This window comes from Corvus brachyrhynchos, unplaced genomic scaffold, assembly GCF_000691975.1.
Source record: "Corvus brachyrhynchos isolate BGI_N302 unplaced genomic scaffold, ASM69197v1 scaffold136, whole genome shotgun sequence".
NCBI lineage: Eukaryota > Metazoa > Chordata > Aves > Passeriformes > Corvidae > Corvus > Corvus brachyrhynchos.
This window is the reverse complement of record NW_008239080.1, coordinates 1,471,846-1,494,261: the sequence shown is the minus strand read 5'-3', so window position 1 is coordinate 1,494,261 and position 22,416 is coordinate 1,471,846. Positions and strand designations below refer to the sequence as shown.

The 22,416-nt window shown below is 37.5% G+C and overlaps 1 protein-coding gene across 1 annotated transcript in view; it reads right to left on the bottom strand.

Moving 5' to 3' along the window:
• Positions 1–22,416, bottom strand: part of COL9A1 (collagen type IX alpha 1 chain) — a 66,780-nt gene that overhangs the window by 15,469 nt on the left and 28,895 nt on the right. The window contains exons 16-30 of the mRNA XM_008637620.2: positions 20,877–20,909; positions 20,726–20,782; positions 19,945–19,998; positions 18,680–18,733; positions 16,520–16,573; positions 15,161–15,214; positions 14,421–14,474; positions 14,185–14,238; positions 14,023–14,076; positions 13,756–13,809; positions 12,611–12,655; positions 11,760–11,813; positions 11,612–11,665; positions 3,095–3,148; positions 2,262–2,333 (exon numbers count right to left, since the gene is read on the bottom strand). Of these exons, the coding sequence (XP_008635842.1) occupies positions 2,262–2,333; positions 3,095–3,148; positions 11,612–11,665; positions 11,760–11,813; positions 12,611–12,655; positions 13,756–13,809; positions 14,023–14,076; positions 14,185–14,238; positions 14,421–14,474; positions 15,161–15,214; positions 16,520–16,573; positions 18,680–18,733; positions 19,945–19,998; positions 20,726–20,782; positions 20,877–20,909 (801 nt within the window). The remainder of the gene's footprint in view (positions 1–2,261; positions 2,334–3,094; positions 3,149–11,611; positions 11,666–11,759; positions 11,814–12,610; positions 12,656–13,755; positions 13,810–14,022; positions 14,077–14,184; positions 14,239–14,420; positions 14,475–15,160; positions 15,215–16,519; positions 16,574–18,679; positions 18,734–19,944; positions 19,999–20,725; positions 20,783–20,876; positions 20,910–22,416) is intronic.

The following is a 22,416-nucleotide window of genomic DNA, read 5'->3' as shown; positions in this document are numbered from 1 at the left end:
CACACAGCTCCTTGCCCAGACTAGTGGCAGTCTGGTTCAGGCTCCAAAGGAGGCAGAGGCCTAGGCTGTGACCTCCTCTTCCAACCTGAAAACCCACACAGGGACAGGGTGACGTGGTGAGGATTGGTCCATGTGGGCTTGGAAACAGGAACACTGATCCTGCAATTAACACATTATGTTATGCTTGTAACATTCAATCATTATTATACCCATAGAATTTTGACACCTCTCACTTTTACATATTACTTCAATAAAAACACTTCTGCTGGTATCTTTGGTGGTGATTCATTCTTTAAGTGGTCACCACCTGCATGTTGACAAGATGCCAACAGATAGTACACAATATTTATCAGCTTTGGGATCAAGAATAACTACTGATATATCAAATTCATGAATTCTACTGGCTTCTGGCTGCTATTTTCATCAACTCTTATCATGCAGATATAGCTACACAACAGAACTTTATAGGATCCCTGTGTACAAAATCATGAAGTTTTGAAACCAGAAATGGAAAAAAAGTTACTTCAGCCTAGAACTTACTCCTAGAAGGGGTTGTCCCAAAGACTAGGGTTAACAGGCTACAGAGACACCTATTTCCAACCTGACAAAACCAGGCCATGCAAAACCAATACATTGTAAGACTGATGCAGTTGCAAAAGCTGAAGGGAAGAGGAAGGATAGAGCGGCACAATGCTCTCCAGGCTTGTGACTTGGAAGACATACTGCAGGTCAGCACTGCTGGCAAGGCTGCAGCCATGCTAAGGCTGCCCCAGAAAATTCACTCCAACCTCTATGTAACTGGAAAAAATAATATAAATCAAGGATACAAGTGGAGAGCTAAAAAGGAATCACAGGATGACATAGTTCCTAGCATAGCTCTTTGGACTTTAAGGTTATTTGCACAGAGCAATAAACTGACCTCAGGTTTTCAAAAAAGGTCCAGGCACAAGTTACTGTCATCTTCCACTTAGATAATCAGAAACCTCCTGGATGTAGCCTGACTCTCTCTAGGTCCATTTACAGCATCTACATTCTACTTTTCATTCTACAGACCATTTATATGATAAATAAGGAAAATCAGGCACCCTTGGAAGGAGGTTGTCAGCACTGCAACACGTTAGGTATTTTCCTTCACATTTGCTTCCTCAGTACCTTCAATCTACCTCTTGAGGAGTCTAAAGTATGAATCATTACCAACCTAATAAAAAGAGACTGCTTTATGTCAATACTTACATTTGACTAGAAACATGTGTTCCTGATCTCAGCATTAAAAGAAAACCAAACAAACATGAAAAAATACCTCAGCAACATCAAAGACATAAAGCTTGCTTTTAAGTACCTGAATAGCTTTTTTTTTAAAAAGCTGCCAAAAACAACAGCAAGCCCTATCCAGACACCCTATGTTGTACACTGGGAGCATACCAAGGGCAGGATTCCTCTGTTCAGCTAAGACATTCTACATCAGATATACCCATACCTGACTAACAGTCCAACAGTTCCCTGGTTGTCAGCAGGATGTAAGGGGCACTCCACAAGTGTAATTCATTTAATACTGAAGTGCCTCAAGTAAGAGAGATGAAACACAGTAGAGAACTTAATATTTTTATAACAAGTATGTCAGAAGTTTGGCAAGTGCATTCCATCCTTTGCAGCCTCCTATAGCCAAGAAACATCTCTGGCTTTATGTACTGTCTTCACTGACATTTATTGAGCAAAGCAAGGTATCTTCTGCAGTTATGTGAGGCCCCCAGGGCCCAATCCTTCCCTGTCAACAAAATACTAGAAGTACTTCTATCCTGTAATTCTGCATGTATGCATAGGTGTCACAATAGCTGCATTAGCATGTGCATTTCCATAGCAGGTCCTAAGACATGTAACAGGCATCACTTCTACTGTAGATGAGGGTGGAAGTTACAAAGCTGTATAGTGACCAGAGACCCTGACTGACCATTTCAGATCTGGCTGTGTCAATGATTTGCAGTATGATTGAGGTCTTCAAATGATTCAAACTTAAAAAAACAAAAGAGTGTTTACACCAGTAATCTTATTTCAGTCCCTCAAGTGACACTGTCAAGAGTTTTCCTGTCCACCCTTATGAGCTACAAGTGGTTAATGGGCACATAGAGCACCACTTTCAAGCAGTTAAAATATCTACATACAAAACAGACATTAATTCACGGAAAAAGCGAAAACAGTGCTCAACTTATTGTGTTTACTCCTGACATCAAACTGCAGTCTGCATGTATGAGTGCATTTCTTACCCGGTCACCTTTACCACCAGGAAGGCCTGGAGGACCAGGCAGTCCAGGAAGTCCAATATTACCCTGGGGACCCTGTGAAAATAAATCATGGATGTAAACTTAGCCAACCAGGTTTAGAATGAACAACTAAGGGTCATACCCTGAAGCAGATGGGGCAGAACCTTATTCCCAGAACAGACTTAACTTGATAAAAGAGGATTATCTGATGCAAATAGGGCTGATCCAAACTACAGCACTTTAAACAGAATCTTATTATGAATTTATTGCTGACAATCACAACAGAAATAACTTACAGGGTTTTCTACCCTCCAGTCCCTCAACGACAGTCTGGTTCTCTTAAAAATACTTCCCAAGATCTTGCACTCTGCAATTTGCACATTCCTCTGGAACAGTAGGTTCTTTCAGCCAAGACCTCCCCAGCTATGCTTCTGACCGATACTGTGTAAATACTGCTGGAGCTCTGGTAAAAGATGGCATTCATAACGTGCTCCATTCATTAGTTTCACGTAGCTGTTAGCAGAAAGCCAGTCTCTCACTGCTCCTGCTCCCAGGTACATGCAGCCCACACAGGAGTGTGCAACTCAGCTTTGCACATCATAGGATTTATGGGTTTATTGAGTAGAAGAAAAAGTCACACACATCTCCATGTAATTTAAAACAACATTTTCTAATATTAGCACAGTCACAGAGGACTGAAAAAGAAACTGAACGACCACTCATTTAAATGTTATTTTCAGTTCCCTGCATGGATAAGTGAGTAAGTGTAGTTCCAAATGATACTAAAGCTCCTTGAAAGTAAACATGAGCACGGAATATGGAAATAAACTGCTTACCAATTTCCCTGGTAAACCTGGAGGACCTGCAGGACCTGTCTCCCCTCTGCTACCCTGGAAGCAGAAACAGAAGGACAACATTATTTCCTGAAATACATCCTGTGATCTGGGAATAAAGTATGATTTTTTTTCCTTAATATTAAGTCATTTACACTACTTAGCAGTTGGGTTTAATTGAAACTTCTTTTCCATAGTGCAAAAATACCATATGCATTAAAACCAGTGAAACTTTCTGAGTAAACATTTTTAGTTAACAATTGCATATAATCTTTATTTAGCATTAAATGATTCAAGTAACTCATTTTGCTGAGTGATTAAGCACAATGAAGTTCCCTTCATGAGATCACACCTTAGAGTTACTTATCACAAACACATTCACTTCACTATGACAACTCTGGCACTCACACTTAACTTTAGGCTTTTGATTAGTTTCATCACCTGAACTCCTGTAATATTTAAAGCACCTGATCCCAAATGGACAAAGGTGAAAAGCGAATGCAGAAGTAATGCTTAATAAACTCATGCAGGTTTTAAAAAAGTCTAGACTGTTATAGGGAAGTGTAACTTTTAAAAATCCCCATTTATAATAGTGATAAGCATAAATATGTGCTTTACTGCATCTTTATGTCTTCACTCGGGACATGTTTATCCATCCAGATCATTGTATTCACATCAGTGTTACAACTCCATTTCTTAATGCAGCCATTTGTATACATAGCGGGGGTAAAGCTGACATTGAGCCAAACTTGCAAAGATTTTTGAACTAAAGTACCTTTCTCAAAAGATTTTGTCTTTTATGATTGAACTTTTCAGAACAGCTCAATAAGTTTTATAGCTTCACTCTCACATGTACAGACATATCCCTCGACAGATAAATTCAAACAGTGTCCCAACACAAGCCTAGGTCTCACTCGAGGAACTCCTCTTAATTTCACTGTGTGAATATGTAAGGACTATTTGCAATAAAAGAAAGATATAACATTTAAGATTATAAAATGTCAAGAATTGATGTTATTAGTTATGCAAGTTGATCAACGATCATACAACAACATAGAATATTTTAGATAAAAGCAGATCTTAGCATTCTAGTGCTGTGTGCACTGGATAATTTTAAATATAGGATTTTTTTCATAAGAACAATATTGTGAAACGTTCTGGCATACCAAATAAAAGATGGCAGACATGGCCTTTTACACTAGGTCATAAATCCAATGACAACTTCTCACACAAGCTTAGGAAAGCTAACTCTACAATCCAAGAAATAATTAGGTATCCTGGAGAGATCACAGAACCAAACATAAACAGACTTTTCCGTTCACTTCTTTCAAAATATCCTGTGGTGTTAAAATACCTATTACTTTAAAGCACTTTGCATAATTTCTAGAAGCTTTTTTATGCTGAAAAAAAAAAGAAAGAAAGAAAGGAAAAATGCCCCCCAACTCACCTTCATTTTACAACCCAGAAAATGCATTAAACTTGTATTTAATCACAAAAATCTGAACTCCATCACCTGGAATACTACTACATTTCTGATTCAGGAAAGATGAAGCCTAAATTATGATCAGCATTAGAAACTTGTCTTCTTGTATCATTGCCATAGCAGTCATTGCTGCATGAGATCAAACAAAAGCAGTATAACCTTCAGAGAGTTAAAATCATATAATAAACCTCTTAAGCACACCAAAAGTTCTACTGGTCATACAAAATCCAAGAAAAATCTTCAATTTTATTTCAAATGCAGAAAACATCTTTCGTCAAATGCACACCACAAGCACTGTGTCAAACACAATGCTTTTCTAAGGGGCTAAAAAAGGAGGTTAGTATACGGACGACTGGAATACAAACGCATGGTGTTTCCTGTAAATGTTGGCATTTATGCCTGTAAGGACAGATTACTTCAAACGATGGGCCACCACTGCAAGATCTGCAGAGGTGTTTTAGCACGTAAGAGAAGAACTGGAACCCAAAGAATGAGGAATCCTGTTGGGCCCTGGTATAACTAGAAAGACTGTAATGCTTCCTCCCAAGTTACATCTGACTGAAATGGCCTTAGGATAGGTTTTACAGTAAACTGGTTACTCATGCTTCTCTTCATAGTAAATGAAGAAAAAAGGCATTTTGAAACATCCTCATGTAAATATTTAAAATTCAACACAAGTCATTAGAAAAACCTAGAAGCACATACATTTTCCCCACATCTTATAGGAAGGCTTTTGTAATAACTGGTTCAGAGGTTGACATCTTTACTTGGTCAGATGAAATGTTCCTCTGTGCTGTAAGTCACTACAGGCAGTAATCAGAGCAGAAGGCAGCTTGGCCGTGTCCTCAGCCCACCTTTCTTACACAGCAGCCCTCTGTATAACAGTGAATCGCTTCAGGCCACCTACAAACAAACAGGCATGCTGCACTGGTTTTAACAAAAAGACAACCAGAATTTGTTTAGTTTTATATACTTTTGACACCCTTCAAAATCCATACTTTTCCTAGAGGTGAAAGGCTTAAGGAAGGAAAGTAGCCACTGCAGTTCAGAGTGAGCTGGGACAGACAGGCTTGCGCCCATGCTGGGGAACATCCCATGCCTCAAGGAAAAGGCACATGCAGAATGGTAAGTTTGAAATGGTAGCACAGCAGTGCAAGTCTGAACACCACCAGGAGGCAGCCCTTCCACAGCTCCTGTGCTAGACTGTGGTTACAACAAAAATCTACCTTCCCTTTTCAAGGCATGATTGTTGGACTCTCAATACATTTAAATGAAGGTTTAATGTCTGTCTCACAGTTCTGTTAGATCTATATTCAGCCTTTGAATGTAACACATAAGAGAACCTTACAGGATTTACAGCAGACCTTCCTTTAGCTTTTCTGGGATCATTTTCATCCTCACTGAAATTTTGAAGACTTGATGCTTTTGTAGAATTCTCACAAAGAGTTACAGAATGCATTTGCATGCTAAGACAGTTTCACTGGGTTATTGATTTCCTGTTCATCAATTGAGTGGAACAATAATAAGAATGAGAATACACCCCAGGTAATTTGCATCTCACTTAGTTGCCCAGATAATTGAAACACTAATTAGAATCACTCGAGAGGTAATCCACAGCGTATATTGTAATAACTCTTTTCTACTTAAAAAATTTGTTTTAATAAAATATGTCATAGCACTGCCATAGAGAATTAAATCTGTGCAGAATAAAGAAGAATAAACAAAGTACATTTTGGCTTTTTAAAAACTTCATATTCAAAGTCTTTTGCAAAATGTAACCCATTTATCAATTATATACTTGTGAGACTTAAACTTATCAAATTTTTGTGATGCAAAATGTCAGAGGAAATATTCATTTAAGTTTAAGGATTTATCCACAGAAGCATCAACACGACTCTTTGACCCTCAATACAGTACTGAAAAGCATCCAAGAATGTAAACTAATATTTGACAGAAGAGTAAATATACAAGTAACTTTCTCTGAGATTTTAAATGTACCTTTGCAACTTTGCCAGAGTAATAATTTAATTGTACTGCTCAGGATAATGGTAAGAGGTAGATGTAGCATGAAATCTTCCCTCCTCTTAATGATGCCATGCTTTGGGCACAAGCAGCAGCTCACTAGCTGTCATTCTCTTCAAAAGTGATACTGTGGTCAAGTCTAGAGGACAGAGACCTTTCATTCTGACTGTGTCTACAGCGTTAGCTGAAGTCTAGGACAGCTTTGGTACACGAGCTCCATAACAAATCCATTTTTTACCCAGGTTACTGTCTACACTGCTTAGGAGAAGACAACATTGTGATATCTGCTGACATCCAGAGGTCTACCATGCCCAAAAGTAAAAGAAAGTTGTTGGAGGTGAAGGGGTAAAAAAAGAGGTATCAGACAAGAATCTGGCCATGTCATTTAGGCGGACAGAACTGAATATTAGGAGAAGTGAAGAGGCTTGGAGCTTATCAAGTTTGCCTGGGATATGCAGTCTGCAAGCGTGAGAGGAAAAGTGCTACCCTGTACAAACCATGCTGAGGAATTGGGCAGGGTCAAAAAGTTTTGTGACCTTCATCTAGAGGCTTAGGTTTACTGGATGAAAAGTACCTGGCAAGATGGAAATGTACTTTGTCCTTTTGACTCTGCTATAAACTCTGTAGTGCTAACTAACCCCTTTAGCTGTACCTTAAATGTAAACTATGACACCACTTGTGGAACATGTCTGACATTATGTATAAGAAACATGTCCACTAATTCCTAAACATATCATATAAACTGAGACAAGGACATTCCATCCTACCACACTACCATTACCAACTACAGAAAGTGACCCATTATTTATTGCAGTAATGTAAAAAGAGTATGATAGAAAAGCTACATCTTAGTTATAGTGTTAGGGTAACCAAAGTTACGTTTCAGCATAGGCAGGACAAAAACATCTTTAAAGACCAGAAAATTATTTACCTGAAAGTAATTTAAGATGCCGAAAACAGCATTCTCCTCTAACTTTGGGCTGTGTGACATCCGAGTACTAAATCCAAGGTACTGTCCAGGTTTCCCCTTTACAGTGAGACAAAGGCACTTCCAGAGAGGAAGTCAGCCCAACAGACCAGCTCACCTCAGAAGCCTCTCAGAGGGTCTATGGTATCAAATCTTAGGCAGCCAGATATTTAGACTCTCTTGCTAATGTTGGGAAAACAAGTATTACTTCCTAATTACAAAACAACACATACAAATGCTGGCCTGCATATACATCAAGTTTGCTCAATTTGATAGTATGGAGCTTTAAGTGATTACTTCAATATTACAAGCTCTCTGCAAAACCACAGGGTGCAATGCAGGCTCTCCAAATGTTAGCAATCTACAGGTTAAACAGCTGAAGAAAAGCAAGGGATGAAAAAGCAGAGGCAGGGGTCAGTATTTTTGCAGACACTAAATTAGATTACTAAATCTCAGGAAATATGAAAGAAAATGGTTAAGCAGCTTAGGGAGCATGACTAAATTCCACTCATTAGGAATGACATTTCCATATTTGAGAATTCCTTCCTTTGGGCCACCTGCCATGATGACTGACTTAGAAAGGTTTAAATCACAAATGAGTTTGGTCATTACTTGGATCGGTTAGACTAATGTGAAGCAAACATAAGGTTAACCAACGAAACAATTAGAGTGGGGTGGAGAATATGTTTCATTTAGAAATGAAAGGCAAAATTTCCAAGTTGGTCCAGTTGTTTTTCTGGTTTAATGAACACATGAATAGTAAAAGTTGTTTTATTCCCCTACACACTCACATGCCAGTGGAAGTTTTTTAAGGAAAAACAATAACAGACTAAAATGACACTTTCTAAAGCCAGTGTCTCCTAGGGATATTTGCCAGAGGAGAGGAAAAAAAGTCTCCTAATGCACGAGTTTGCCATGAGTTTTTAATTAGAGCTAGCAGTCTTGTTTTCAAATATTTAGTACCTTCCCTGTGAAACTGTAAATGTTTAGAGACTCACAAAAGGCCAAAATTTGAATCTGCTGTTTAGCAACAATATCTTTCCAACTATATTCCAATAGTTGTTTAACAATAAAAATACACTGAAATAACATGCTTTATGCCAGAGGACTCTACAAGTTATTTGGCAAACAGTACAGAAGTAGTATTTGTCTCACAGAGCCACTGATGATAGTGCTCCCTTGTGTAACTTTTAAAAAAACTACACACTAGTTGAAGTGAAAAATTTCTCTCAAAAAATGTCTTTTGCAAGTAGATAAAGCTGAAAAGCCATGTAGTTTTTAAATATAACACAAATGTAGGCATGTTGGTTTTCCCTAATGAAATACCAGCCTGCTGGCTAAATTAGCAGAGCCAGCCTTGTTATACCCCAACAAACCTTCACTAGATTTCCTTTCCTCTGGAGTTCTGGCCCTCCTGGAGTTACCAGCCGTGCTGTCTTACCCAGTCACAACATAAAGAACAGGTAAATGAAATAGGGAAGTGAAGAGGATCTCACGTGGCTGTTGCTGTGCAACCAATATATTAAGGGACTGAAATTCCCCTTATCCCGCAAAATATCAAGGTTTTTTCTTTCTCCAAGGAATAAGCCCAACCCCTCTTGACTTCTACCTGAGTCTTCTGCAGCAAGAATGAAATAGAAAAAAGGGGTAAAGGGGAAAGAACTGAAGTGAGTACTAAAGTGGGTAATTCAAAATAAGAAGAAATAGGCCAAGAAAAATACCTGAATAGTAACCATAAATTTCTCAGGCTTTGAAAGTGTTTGGTTTTGTAACTTTGGTCAAGAACAAGCAAGTATTAAAGCTGTGAGAAAATTTCAAAAGAGTAAAGGAAAAAAAAAAAAAGAAAAATTCTCTTTAGAACGATTATAATTGAATTATAGCTGCTTTTCTCGACTTATTGCCAAATTGTCTAGTTTTAGAAGTTTGACAATCATGGCACACAGAATTATTTAACCAGCAGATTACTTTTTTTTCCTAGGGCAGAATCCAAAAAGCTGAAGTTCAAATGTATCTGCTACATGTACATGCTGCAGAAGAAAGAGAAAACACTCTTTATTCTCCCCTGGAAATAAATATCGACTTAGCTTAGACCAAAGGTCTCTGAAGCTCAGTAGTTCAACCCCGTGTCCTTCCTACACAGAAAAACCCTCATCACCCCCATTTTTGGTGTAGAAGTAAAGTGTTCCTCAAAAAAAAAAAAAAAAGAGATTTATTCCAGTCGTATGCTGCCTGTAGTCTCAAGATGATGGGAGCCAACATAGTTATTATCCAAGGCTCTTTAGAGCTTTAAGGGAACTACAGATGAGAAGTAGATTACTGTTTGCTGTACCACATACAAACTTACTTTATAATCAATAATTTGCTTCCTTTCTTCATGACTCATTGACTAAAAGCTTTCTTTTTCTAAACTTTGATTCTAATGTTTACATGTTTTCCAAAATGAGTGCACTTTTTAAACACAGAAAATAAAGGCAAGGAATCCAGGTGCCTTGCTGGTCTCTAGAGTGATAAAAGGAAAAATCACTGTATTTAATCTGCATTAAGTATTTTTGTCCATCTACAGGGTTACTAATAATTAACCTCATGTGTCAACCCCTGTTCTATGGACTGCTGATTTTGTAAATTCATGTTCACATTGAAAGGATTAAAAGAATAGTTCAGCAGATTACAGTGCATTATCAGAGTGGGCAATTACTTTGGTCTGATTCAATTAGAATTCCTGTTCCTGTCACAAGTATGAGTCCAAGAACAGGGCTGAAAACTTTTTCTAGTGTACCCAACAATTTTAAAGACAAAGAACAAAAATACATGTTTGCAAGTTGGGTATTTGGGAGGCTGAAGAGAGCTGTAATCCATCCTAGTAAATACTCCCATAATCCCCTTTTTGTATCACCCTTAGGCAGCTGTGGACACAGTAGTCATGCAAAGATTGCCCAAAATAAATGTTATCTGATGAATTAATGTATCTAGCCCATGATAGCACAAACCACAGAAAAAAAACCAGAAGAAAATGGAATCTGTTACTTGGCTGACTGCTGGCATATGTCTAAGCAGCTAATTCACAGAAGATATTCCTGACCCTTACAAGTACATCACAGACAGTAGTTCACTATACCCCATATGAGAATAACCCTACAACTGCATGAGCAAAACTTGTACCACTGTAATACAGCAGAAGCTCAGAAAATTCCAGGAAACTATCCCTAGGGTATCAGTGGCAAGAGGGAAGCCTGAAAAGGCAATTGCTTACAGAGCCTGGAGCCTGGTTAATGTCATCAGAGTGACTATTTGTACATGAAAATTTTCTTCAAATCACTGAGCCTCTCATCCCCCTCCATCCAGAATGATTAACAGCAAAGGGAAATTAAATCAGCCTTATGCAGCTTCAAACCATGTCAGGTCCCCTCTAGAGAGAATCAGAAAGCAGTACCCAACACTCTCCAGAATCCAGCTGTCCTTTGTCTTCAAAACTGAGCCTTTACAGACGCCATTAGTTCACTTTTCTTAGCAGATTTATTTCCTGCAACAATCTACCTGCCCAGCAGCAATTTCTCCAGTCTTCCAAATCTTTCTAGTGTTAAGGAAAATCTCCAGGGAAAGAAATTACAGCATCAGTGTTTCCAGTTAAAGATAAATTCTATTCTTCACACCACTATATCTGCGTTCATAATGCCAACCAGAGTGTTGCAGTCAAAGAACAGGAGTTTGGTTCCAGCTTTTTGTCACAAACCACACTTATCCCCTCTGTTTTGGCTTTTACTCAGCATATTTAAATGCAAAGACAAGAAGAATATAAGCAAAGGTTAAAAATTTAACTTTCCACCAAAGCCAGAAACAATCATAGGACATTATTGGATATATAATAGGACTGTATTTCTCTATGCGATGATGCACATCCTCTTGGTAAAGAAGATAAAGAACTATTAATTACCTCAAAAATTAGAACTTCTAATAAATAATAACTTTACCTTGTGGCTAGCTTCAGCAACCCTATATTGAGATACTGTAATTTTACATACACTCAGTTAGAGATTTATTCCATACTTACTGGTGGTCCCCGGGGTCCTGTTGGACCTGCTTCTCCCTCTGGGCCCTGTTGACCCTGTTTTGGGGAACAAATTTGAAATGCAACAAATTTGAAAAGTGGTTTTTTTACACATTGTTCTAGATCTTTTGTATAAGATTAATGGTTTTACCTGTTTACCAGGATTTCCCATTAACCCTGGCACCCCAGGAGGACCTCTATTACCCTGTTGGACAAAAGATGAAAAATATTAGCTGAGCCAATGGTTTGCTATTCCATTTTAAAATAAAAAATTAAAACAAGGAAAGCAACAAGGTCTAAAAAAAATCAGCCTGTGTCAATTTTTTAACTTCGGCCTTACTTTTGGTGTTCTTTTAACTTTGACCAAACCCTTCTATCTAATTTTTCAAAAGTCAGATTTCAGTTCCTTTGCTGTTTGTGTGCTGACAAATCCCAAATAGATTTGATTGCTGCTTTCAAATCACAGAAGGCAATATCACTCCATGTAATTTCAGACAAAAATCTTGTCTCAGTCTAGTTTTCTTTTTCAATTACTTGCAACTAAACTCAAACATCATTGTCTGAAACATTCCACAGTCTCAATCTTACAACAACTTTTTAAACTAGATTGGAATTGATGCTGCAATTTGGTGCTACCTAAATAGAGGTAATAACCTCTGTGATTGAATCAGCTTAGGGTGGCTAGAAATACTATCTTATTACAAGATCATTCATTTCAAGCACTAGTGAGGTAGGCACATCACAAGCTTCCTCTAGCAATGATTTCCACAAGTTTAGAAGGAATGGCCTTTTTTAGGTATTATTTAATGCCTAGAATAATGAAAACCATGTCATGTAGCACAAGAATCATGAAAATGCACAGGCCAAAGTTGATAAAAAAAGATATTTAATTCCTAAGGCTTGTCTCTTAACACAAGAGAAAGTACAATTTCATTGAATACTTTAGAACTTGATAAGCACAAATACAGTGGTATAAGAAAGACAATACTCAAGATGTTTTACCTTTGGGCCAGGAATACCTTTCATACCTGGAGAGCCTGGTAAACCCTGAAAGAAAAAAAAATTTACGTTTGTTTGTGGTTAAGGGGTTTGGAAATGGTGTTAAAACAACATCCTTCTTGTGCTTGAGTATTTCTAATCCTTTTACTTGACACTGAAGCACTTTCACTCAATAAGGGACCAAGTTTGAATTCTTTCTGTTTACAAAGTAACAGATAAGGAGTATTATTCTTACTTCACAAATTGCAAAAGGAGCATGGATAAGTGAGATGTTGTGACTCTTTCTGTCTTAGACTAGAAAGACATGCTTGTCCCAGTGTGCTGAGACTGGAGGTGCAGATTTTAACAGATGCCACTGGACACTTTTCATTCCCTCCTCACTTCTCTGCAACAGCTCATAGCAAGTATGCTTTTACCAAACTATCTTCAAGCTTGAGTTCATTTAGTATTACAAATTTATTATGTCCAGTTCTGTTTTAAAACATCTCCTTCACTATTCCTCACAGCAATTAGTCCTATAGCAAAGTGTTTTAAAGAGGTTTTATTTAGCCTGTGACAATTGGCACAGCTTCCAAACTCAGTTAATGCACAAGGATTACCTTCTGAAAGGGCCCATAAAGCACTACTGATTCCCTGCAAGTTCACCACAGGGGATACACCAGAGACCTCCAACCCACCCACAGAAAGAAGCATGACCGTGACACATTCCAGATGTTCTGAGCCAGCAGAGTATCAAAGGATGATGGTTCGTGTAAGGCATGCCAGACTAGCAGCTCAGCTTTTCCTGCTCAGCCTAGGAATAGTTTGGCCATAGTCAATACAATGAGACCAGCCCTAATTGTGGAGTCACACCATAGTATCCACGGGGTCTCAGATAGGAGAATCACTAGGACAGTCACATCCTGGCCACAAAGGTTTTGTGAGGCCAAGTTCCTCACAATGGCATCATAAGGAGATCTAGGCTTTTGTGCAAAGGTTTTGCATACACATAGCAGAATTTCCCCTTGCATTACACATACTCTGCCCTGGGCCTTTTGCTTAGATTTACACTTGAATTACTCCAATATCAGATTCAAATTAACCTATACACAGCCTTTCTATGATTTGAACTAAGCCTATCATTCAAAGGTAAAATACTTGATACTTACTGGCAATCCTTGGAGCCCTATATCACCTGGAGCTCCAGGTTTTCCTGGTTCACCCTGTAAAACATTTTAAGTTGTAATTTATTCAAATCAAACACGAGGGAATATTTTATTTCTGGAACACAGAGTTGACATACTTTTCGATCTACAGTATAGGAATGTTAATTAAATTACCCTAATAATGTGCATAAAGCCACAAGCAGCAGCCACAAATGAGTGAACAAATCTAGGGCACTACCAAAGTGCAGACATATGCCAACTGTGCCTTACTTTAGCTCCAGGCATTCCAGGGATTCCTTCACGGCCATCAACTCCTGGTAAGCCCTAGAAAAAAGAAAACAGAAATTAATGTAACTTTGAAGAGATTTTGCCCAAGCACTAATATACAAATTAACATCATATGAAGCAAATAAAGAAATTAAATATACATACAGGCTCTCCTTTAGGCCCAGGGAGGCCATTTATTCCTCTTGTACCTTGAGGACCCTAAAAATAATAACAATTTTTAAAAATGCAGCTGAAGACAATGAAATGACAGATTAAAAGAATGTCAATGCATACTCATTCAGATATACATTATTTTGAGAGTACCAGTTATGCACTGTTTATATGCTATTAAGTAACTAATGTTTGCAAGTCAACAGGAGTCAAAATTTGTCTGCGCTCACCCTTTCTCCCTTTGGACCTGTCTCTCCTAGTGGACCTCTCTGTCCTTGATCCCCCTGTCGGAAAAAAAATAAGTTTTAGAAATAAAACCAGAATAAACTTCCTCGTGTTTTTTAGCTAAAGCTCTCAGAAAATCAACAAGTACAACTCACATTTGGTGAAAGTCTCAAAATCACACTATATTTAAAAATGCAGTTTCTTAAAACTGCAGCTGACAGATATATTTTTAAAAACAGAGCTCAAGCCATCACCTGGGATTTCGGGAGTGTCTAAGCAAAGGATGTTGCACTTGTTTGTTTAACACAGTTACTGGCTATTCCAAGCACAAATTCCAGCTATGGAAGCAGAGAGCAAGGAAGAATTTAAAAAAACAAACTAACAAACAAACCAAAAAAACCCCAAACAAACAAAACACACACACAATAAAAACCTCCAACACAAATTGTACAAATTGCCCTGTACAGGTTTTGTTCCAGTTTGATACCTGAAAAATTCCAAGCCACCCTAATGCACAGGAGGACTCAGAAGGAAGAGGTAACCATAACATACTAAGAAGTTAAAATGGGTTCATCTACCTCAAATTCTTTGGGAACATTAAGACATTACAGACTTGATATCACTGTAATATCATTTATTCACCTGTGGGGAATCAATAGAATTGGATTAATCAGAGGTTTTTTCGATTCACAGCCACGAAGTTTCACTAACTGGGAAGTGTTTGGATAACCTACACTCTACTTACAGGTGCACCAGGAAGACCTTGGGGACCAGGATCACCATCAAGACCACGAGCTCCCTACAAAACAAATAGGTAACACAGGATATTAAAGTGAACTGCTGGAGAACTAACAACTTATGTGTCCTGCTTTGCTAAGAGCTGTAAACTCTCTACAGATGAGGGGGGGGGTTATAGCTCCAATTAAAAAAAAAAAAAAAAGAGATAAAATTTTCTTCATCTATCTTGTTTTTTTTAATGGAGATATAAAACAAATATATCTTAACTATGAAAAAATATTAGTCAAAAAACAACATTCAGTTCATTCTCTAAAAATTCTAGGAAGGAGGTAGACCTTCACATGCTGCTTCAAAAAATCTCTGTGTCTTCTTTAATAATACTATATCCTTCATCGCATAATAGAGTAACATCAAAATATGCAGAGAAATCATCAAGTGCAGTGCAGCTATTTCTATCACATATGTTTCAAGGAAACAATGCAATCACTACCTGGAAATAAATGTAAATGTAGATAAAAAAATGGTTTTAAAAAAGATTGAGAGGGAATATGGAACTCCTTTGTCAAACAGATGTGGTAAATATTTCAAGTAGACAAAACATTACAGAAAATGTAGGCAAATAACTACAAAAAATTAGAACACAAAAAGGCCAGGAAAGTGAAGTAAGATAGTAATAACTTAGCAAGCATGTCCGAGAGGTTAGGAAGGATCATTCATTAGAAGATTCATAATCAGGAGAAATTTGATGTTGTCTCCAAAGACATATGATCACAAGATTTATGTGATTTGACTTCTGGAGAAGGAGACAATGGCAGGATTTCTTCATTCTATTCCTTTCAGAAATTTTTACCATATAGATTTAGCAAGATCACAAAACTAGAAATGTAACAGCCAGTTTTGACTGGCAGCAATTTAAGACACAGAGATGTTAAAGACAGAAAGAATGGAAAAAAGAACAAACTCTCAATAAAAACTCCTGACAAAAACTGGGATGATGATGGAAGTAAAAGGCTTTAAGAAGATAAAAATCGCAGGAGGGACTACTTAATAGATTTTAGGTTTAATTAAAATGTGCTATAGTTCATAATTGTTATAACTTGTTATCTTGCTAACTACAGACTTGCATACATGCAAAACTACCATAAATACAAGGACTGGGGAAAAGGAGTGAAGAGTGTCCTTCATCAATTAGAAGGACTGAGCTACCTTTCTTCCTAACAAGAAGTACAGTAGCTGTGGAAATACAGCTGGCAGGAGAGAGAAAATAAAGGGGAAATAAAGAAGTTTAAATAAGCTTTTTAAATATTCAGAGGTGTACATTTTCTTTAATACAGGCCATTTTATAGAAAGAAAGGTTAATACTCACTTTGGTACCTTTAGGTCCCATTATGCCAGTTATACCTCTGATACCTAGAATGCCCTGAAATAGAAAAGTATATTCAAATTACGCTTAATTCTTCTGATCTGGACTGTCCTAGCTTTCAGACAGAGGACTCAAGGGTTCTACACCCTTTCTTTATGATTATTTTACTATTTTCTTAGTATTAAAGGAGAAATCCAACTACTACTGCATTAGAATTCTTAATTTATATAGTCATTTGATATTTTACTAATTTTAGAACTTTTAAAAAAATAACAAAACTATCAGGCTGTATTATAAAACCACAAATACACCGTAAGGACAAAAAAAACTGCACTGTTTTTCCATCTTGGCTACCACAGAGTTGAAGCATTCTCACCTGCAGCTTGTGTGAAAGGAACATGTGAGGGCCAAATTTGCAAAAGTGGCAAGTTGCCTTAAGTGGGGGATTGGATGCAGATAAAATAGGGCAAGGTTTTTGGGAGCGCAAGTGCTAAGCTTTTATGTCCACCACACAAGAGGCTAAACTGAGTAGACACCCTAGCGCAGCAGGATGTATCCTAACTATCATCACAAAGTTAGATGGAATCTTGCACAGAACATCTGAAGCCTTGTCAGCCCAAAAGGTGAGGAAAATCATGATAATGCAACAATGACTACAGCAGCCCCACATGGGAGATGAACACAGTTTAATCCTGCTTCTACCACAGTTTAATCTTGCTACTAAGTTGGAAGTAGGCACGCTGTGGTATCCAATACTTTCTATTGAAAACAACACCTCCCCCAGGGGTGGCTATCTTGTGCAAATCTTTTTGTCAATACAATACATTGGTTGGATTGCAGGTGCTGTAGTGGAGACTGGATACTTAACCCCTTTCATTCATTTATGAATGGAACATATAAGATACAACAGAGTCTACAGGCTCTCCATCTGTGCCTCTAAAGCATTGTCTGTTCTTTTTCACATGGGTTATCTATCTGATATCACTTTCTGCATATTATGAAAGCTAAATTTTAATAGAAAAAAAAATTTTTAGAGTTTATTTGTAAGGTGACCAACTGGTGATACAGTGAAATGTTATGAGTAACACATTAAAACAAAAAACAAAACTGAAGAAAAGTCAATCTTTAATGGGTTTTTAATTCTACTGTGTTATTTCACAGTGCCTGAGGAACTTTACCAAAATTAATAAAATGAATTGGTCCCCACAGGCCTTTCAGACAAGAGAAGCTGCCTCTTACACAAGTACTTTGTCTGCAGCAGGACCTCAGGGATACTTTTTCAGGATCAAGCATCAGAAGGAATTCACCCTTTCCTTTACTTAGTCTGTTCTTTATCTTTTTCTAGTCATAATCCAGAGCTTTGTGTTGTTTTATGTTCATATTCATAGAAAATTTGGAATTTAGCATTTAGATGTCACGTGTGTTAAGGTAAGCTCCTGTATAATATCACATCGGGACACCAATGGCATTAAATAAATACTTTTACACCTAAGAAAAAAACATGAGATCTCATCAGAAAATAAACCATAGAAATTAAAGGTGTTACGCATGTTTCTCCTACTTAGAATGACCCCTTTATTCTGTTCCCTAGCCCTTTTCAGCCACGGTAACCATAAGAGCTCCTCACAGGGAACAAGCTGAGGAGGTATGTGTCAGAAGTAAGTGCAGTAAATCAGAACAAGAAAATAACTAGGTATGATTGAGGGATACTTCTTCTGTAAGACAAAAGGAAAAAAACTTCAGGAAAAACCCCGTATTCTTCAGTGGTTGCCAGTTCATCCTCAAATCGTAGCTAAATCTGAATTTCACAGTTGACTCTGTTTCAAACAAACAGGTCCTTTTCAAGGATGAAGTCAGAGTCATAAAAATTATGAAAAGGAAGGCCAAGAAAAAAATAACCCAACTGTTTTCACAATATAAGCACAACACAAAATTCAGGACATGAAAGAGTTTTTAAAGTTAGCCTTTCCATAGAACTATGTGGAGCTTTGTGCAAAGCAATAATGGGAGGGACTTAAATAATTCTACTTTCATTCATAGACAATATGGCAGAATAAAGAGAAAGGTGCATGGAAGTTTTATAGTATCTTTTTCCTTACAATAATAAAAAAAGATATGTCATTGTGAAGCAAATGAGTAACACTTTAAAAGGAAATACTTTACTGGAGGGCCTTGAGCTCCCACTTCACCACTGGGTCCTTGGTCCCCTTCTTCACCCTGGGAAAGCAAAAGGAATACACCTGTAGCCAATCTGTACCATGCATATTGCTCTGTATGAGGTGCATTTACTATTTAATGTTTTCTGTCATCATGTCATGCTTGAAAGAAATCCAGATGAGGTCACACCACTTCCCCAGACAGATATTCGTTCACACTCCATTCAATTATTAGTCAAAAGGGTAATTTCAAAGAAACCTCAGTATAAAGAATAATGATATTTTACTCTTAATCTGTCATTCCATTTTTTCTTGACATCAATCTCTTCAGGATTTTGTCAGGAACTGTAGTGATAGGACAAGGAATAAAGGGTACAAACTGCAAGAGGGGAAATTAAGTTAGCTATTAGGAAGAAATTCTTAATTGTGAGGGTAGTGAGACACGGTAACAGATTGCCCAGGGCAGTTGTGGATGCCCCAACCCTGGCAGTGTTCAAGGTCAGCCTGGATTAGGCCTTAAGCAACCTGGTCTAGTGGAGGTGTCCCTTCCCATGGCAGAGGGATTGGGATTAGATGATCTTTAAAGTCTATTCCAACCTCTCAACATTCTATGATTTCTTGTTCTTCCAGACTAAAAGTGCAAAAAGTTTTCTCTAACGTTTTTTCCTGCAACATTGAAGCATGGACCAAGGCAGTGCAAATCTGAAATTTTCTTGCAAATATTTCAATATTAACGAGGTTATATAACAAGGGTAATTCAAATCAAACACCTTAAGAGAGTTAACATTTCAGTTTTCAAAGTGAATCAGACTTGGCCTCTGCTTATGAACTTATACCGTGTCCTTTCCCTCTCAAATGTCCCTTTTCCCTCTCATTCTTCATGTAACTACTCATCTGTGCTGCAGAACAGCTAACTTGGTAAATTCAAGGAATTATTCCTCATTTAAATGTTTGAAAGTTTTTCAGTTAATAAACTTAGCTTTAATTTTTCCTGTAAGTTCTATAATAATTAAATTGAACAATCAAAATAAAAAGCAAGAGGAGTATGACTTGTGCATCATAATAATTACATAGTACAGGTGAATAAAGAATAGAGATGTGCCTTTGTTTACTGTGGAGCAGTATGATATGTAGTACTATAACATGTACATACTTCATGTATTTTGTTAAAACAATTAATACTTAAAATATAATACTGTTTTTGAAGGCAAGGCTACACTATTATTAATTTGCTAAAAACAACAGCAGTTTTATCCTCTTTTTTAATGTTACCTTATAACCTTGTTTTCCTGGTTCACCAGACTCTCCTTTTGAACCTTTTTGCCCCTAAATTTAAAAAGAAAAACCAAAATAAATAAATAAATAAATAAATAGAGACTATTCAGAATTAAAATACAGTTTTCCAAAACAGACATGGACTGCTGAGAGCTGTCTTGCTGGTCCCTCCCAACTCCTATTCACTACTGCTTCCTCACCTGTCTAGGAAACACTACATATCAAGTACCATGCTCAAAATATCTGCTTCTGGATCTAACAAGGCTGCATTTCTAGGCAGGTCAGTATTTCTTCTTATGTTATCCCATAAAAATTTCCTCAGGCCAACAGTATTTCTAGAAACCAGCAAAGAATATATTTAAAAAATCTTAGCTAAAATGAGACTTCAAAATATGTTAATTTCAATTTAGTATGTTACACGTCTCCCAGGAAGAGAAAAAGTAATCAAAAAGATTAAGAATCTGGGGGAATATTTAGAGTTTCTGGAGTCAGACCACAAATGACCCAGGAAGTGAATGAAGCAATCTTTCACATAATGTAATCTTCTCAGGACCACACATAAATTTTACCGTGAAGATTAGAGGAGTAGCAAGAGATTTCAACAACAAGAAATTATCTTGGCAGTCAACAGTTGAATAACCATAAGCAACCGCACTGATGCAATCTTTTTTGAAATTAAGGGTGAAAAGCCCTTTTTCTAGTCAGTAATTAACTACCCTCCCCCGTGCCTTGAGACAGCATTTCTGGAAGGAATGCTGGAACAAACAAGTTCTCTTACCTTCATACCCATTAAGCCAGCATGTCCTGGACGGCCAGGTGGACAAGCACTGGGACACTGGAAAAGCATTCACATAGTTATTACCATATAGGCTGAATAAGATTGCCTGAGATTACTTAAAAAGAAACAAAAACAAGGACAATAATCTTACCAACAGGTCACCATCTTGCAGGCCGATAGTTCCCTAAATTAAATTAAATTAATCAAAGTCAGCAATAGAGCAATAACCAGACATGACTCGTTAGGCGATACAGTCATTAGACAAAACTACTATCTAAACCCGGAATCAGAAATACAATCAACCAAAGGATCTCTCACATGAAGAGCACTTAAACCATAGGATTTTGCTGTAGGACTGCAGGTCCTGTCCTCTAACTTAAATCAGCTTTTCAAAAAACCCCAAAATATTTCTCTTGCTTTTTAAACTACCTCAAATATATCTTCTGGTAAATATAGAACAAATATGTTCAAACCCCATTAATTTCCTACAGAGCCCAAGACAATTTCTATAATGAGAATAACTTAGTGCCATTCAGCAAAATATTCAGGTCTTTACAGAGAAAATTGTTTTTACAGAGAAAGCAGTCTTCTCAAAAGTATTGGTAGATGACAGTTGCAATAAACTAGACATCAGTGTACAATGAGATGGACACAGTGGGGGGAAGGCCCTCTCCCATATTAAATCAAATACTTGATGGAAGCTAACAAGAGGCTTATGAGGCACAACAGGGAGAAAGATTATTTCACAGCAGCAGCTGGGTTCTCTGAAGCCCTGTGGGAGGAAGCACACTGTTTCAGAGGAAAGCACAGGAGAGTTTAAGGAATGAGCTCCTTAAAGAATGGTCTCCTTATATACAGAAGGATTTTTTAAAAGCCAGGAGTATTTGGGTCCATAATGTCATCAACTGGAGTGGGACTGTGGCACTTTAGAAACCTAAAAAGGACAAAACTTTAAGGAATAGAAGCACTACATGCCATTACTGAGAACTCATTTCCACTTGTTTCCAAACTACTCTTCTCCAATTTACCATTCATGTTTTTTAAAATGCCTCTGCCAATTCTCTGGCAACTTTCATGAAAACAAGAAACATGGCATAAATAAAGCGTAGGTATTTAGGGTCTGTCCCTAAAGAGTGGGGAGGAGGAGATTCCCAGCAGAAGAACAGTACAGATTTTAAAAAGACATTAGCATGGCACCTTTCCCAGCAGTTTGCATTTCCCTGCACTCAGACTGAGATGTGTCTGCCAAACTCTCCATTTTATCTCTCTGGGCAGGTAAATTGCCACAAGACAAAGGCATAACACACATTCCTCCTCCCAAGAGGTTAAGAAAAGGTAGACATTCTCCTGGAGAGGCAAAGCACTGCTATAAATCTTTCTTCTATTCCTTGCATGTAGCAGATTCGATTGAAGAAAGACATTAGAACTCAACCCACCTGGAAGCACATATTTCTGTCTCATGAGACAAATATTAATTTTTTCTTCTCCTAACAGAGAAAAGCCTGCCTCTACTGAAGTAACACCAGTGAAGCCCAACAAAGACTACATTTACAGTACTATGATTCACAGGGAAATTTAAAACCTGTGTATTTGCAGTTTACAGAAATGGGAAGGCACCATGAGAGAAGTTAGACGGTTTGCATTTCAAACTATCTTTTTAAAACCATAAAGAGCAGAAAATTGCTTTCTAA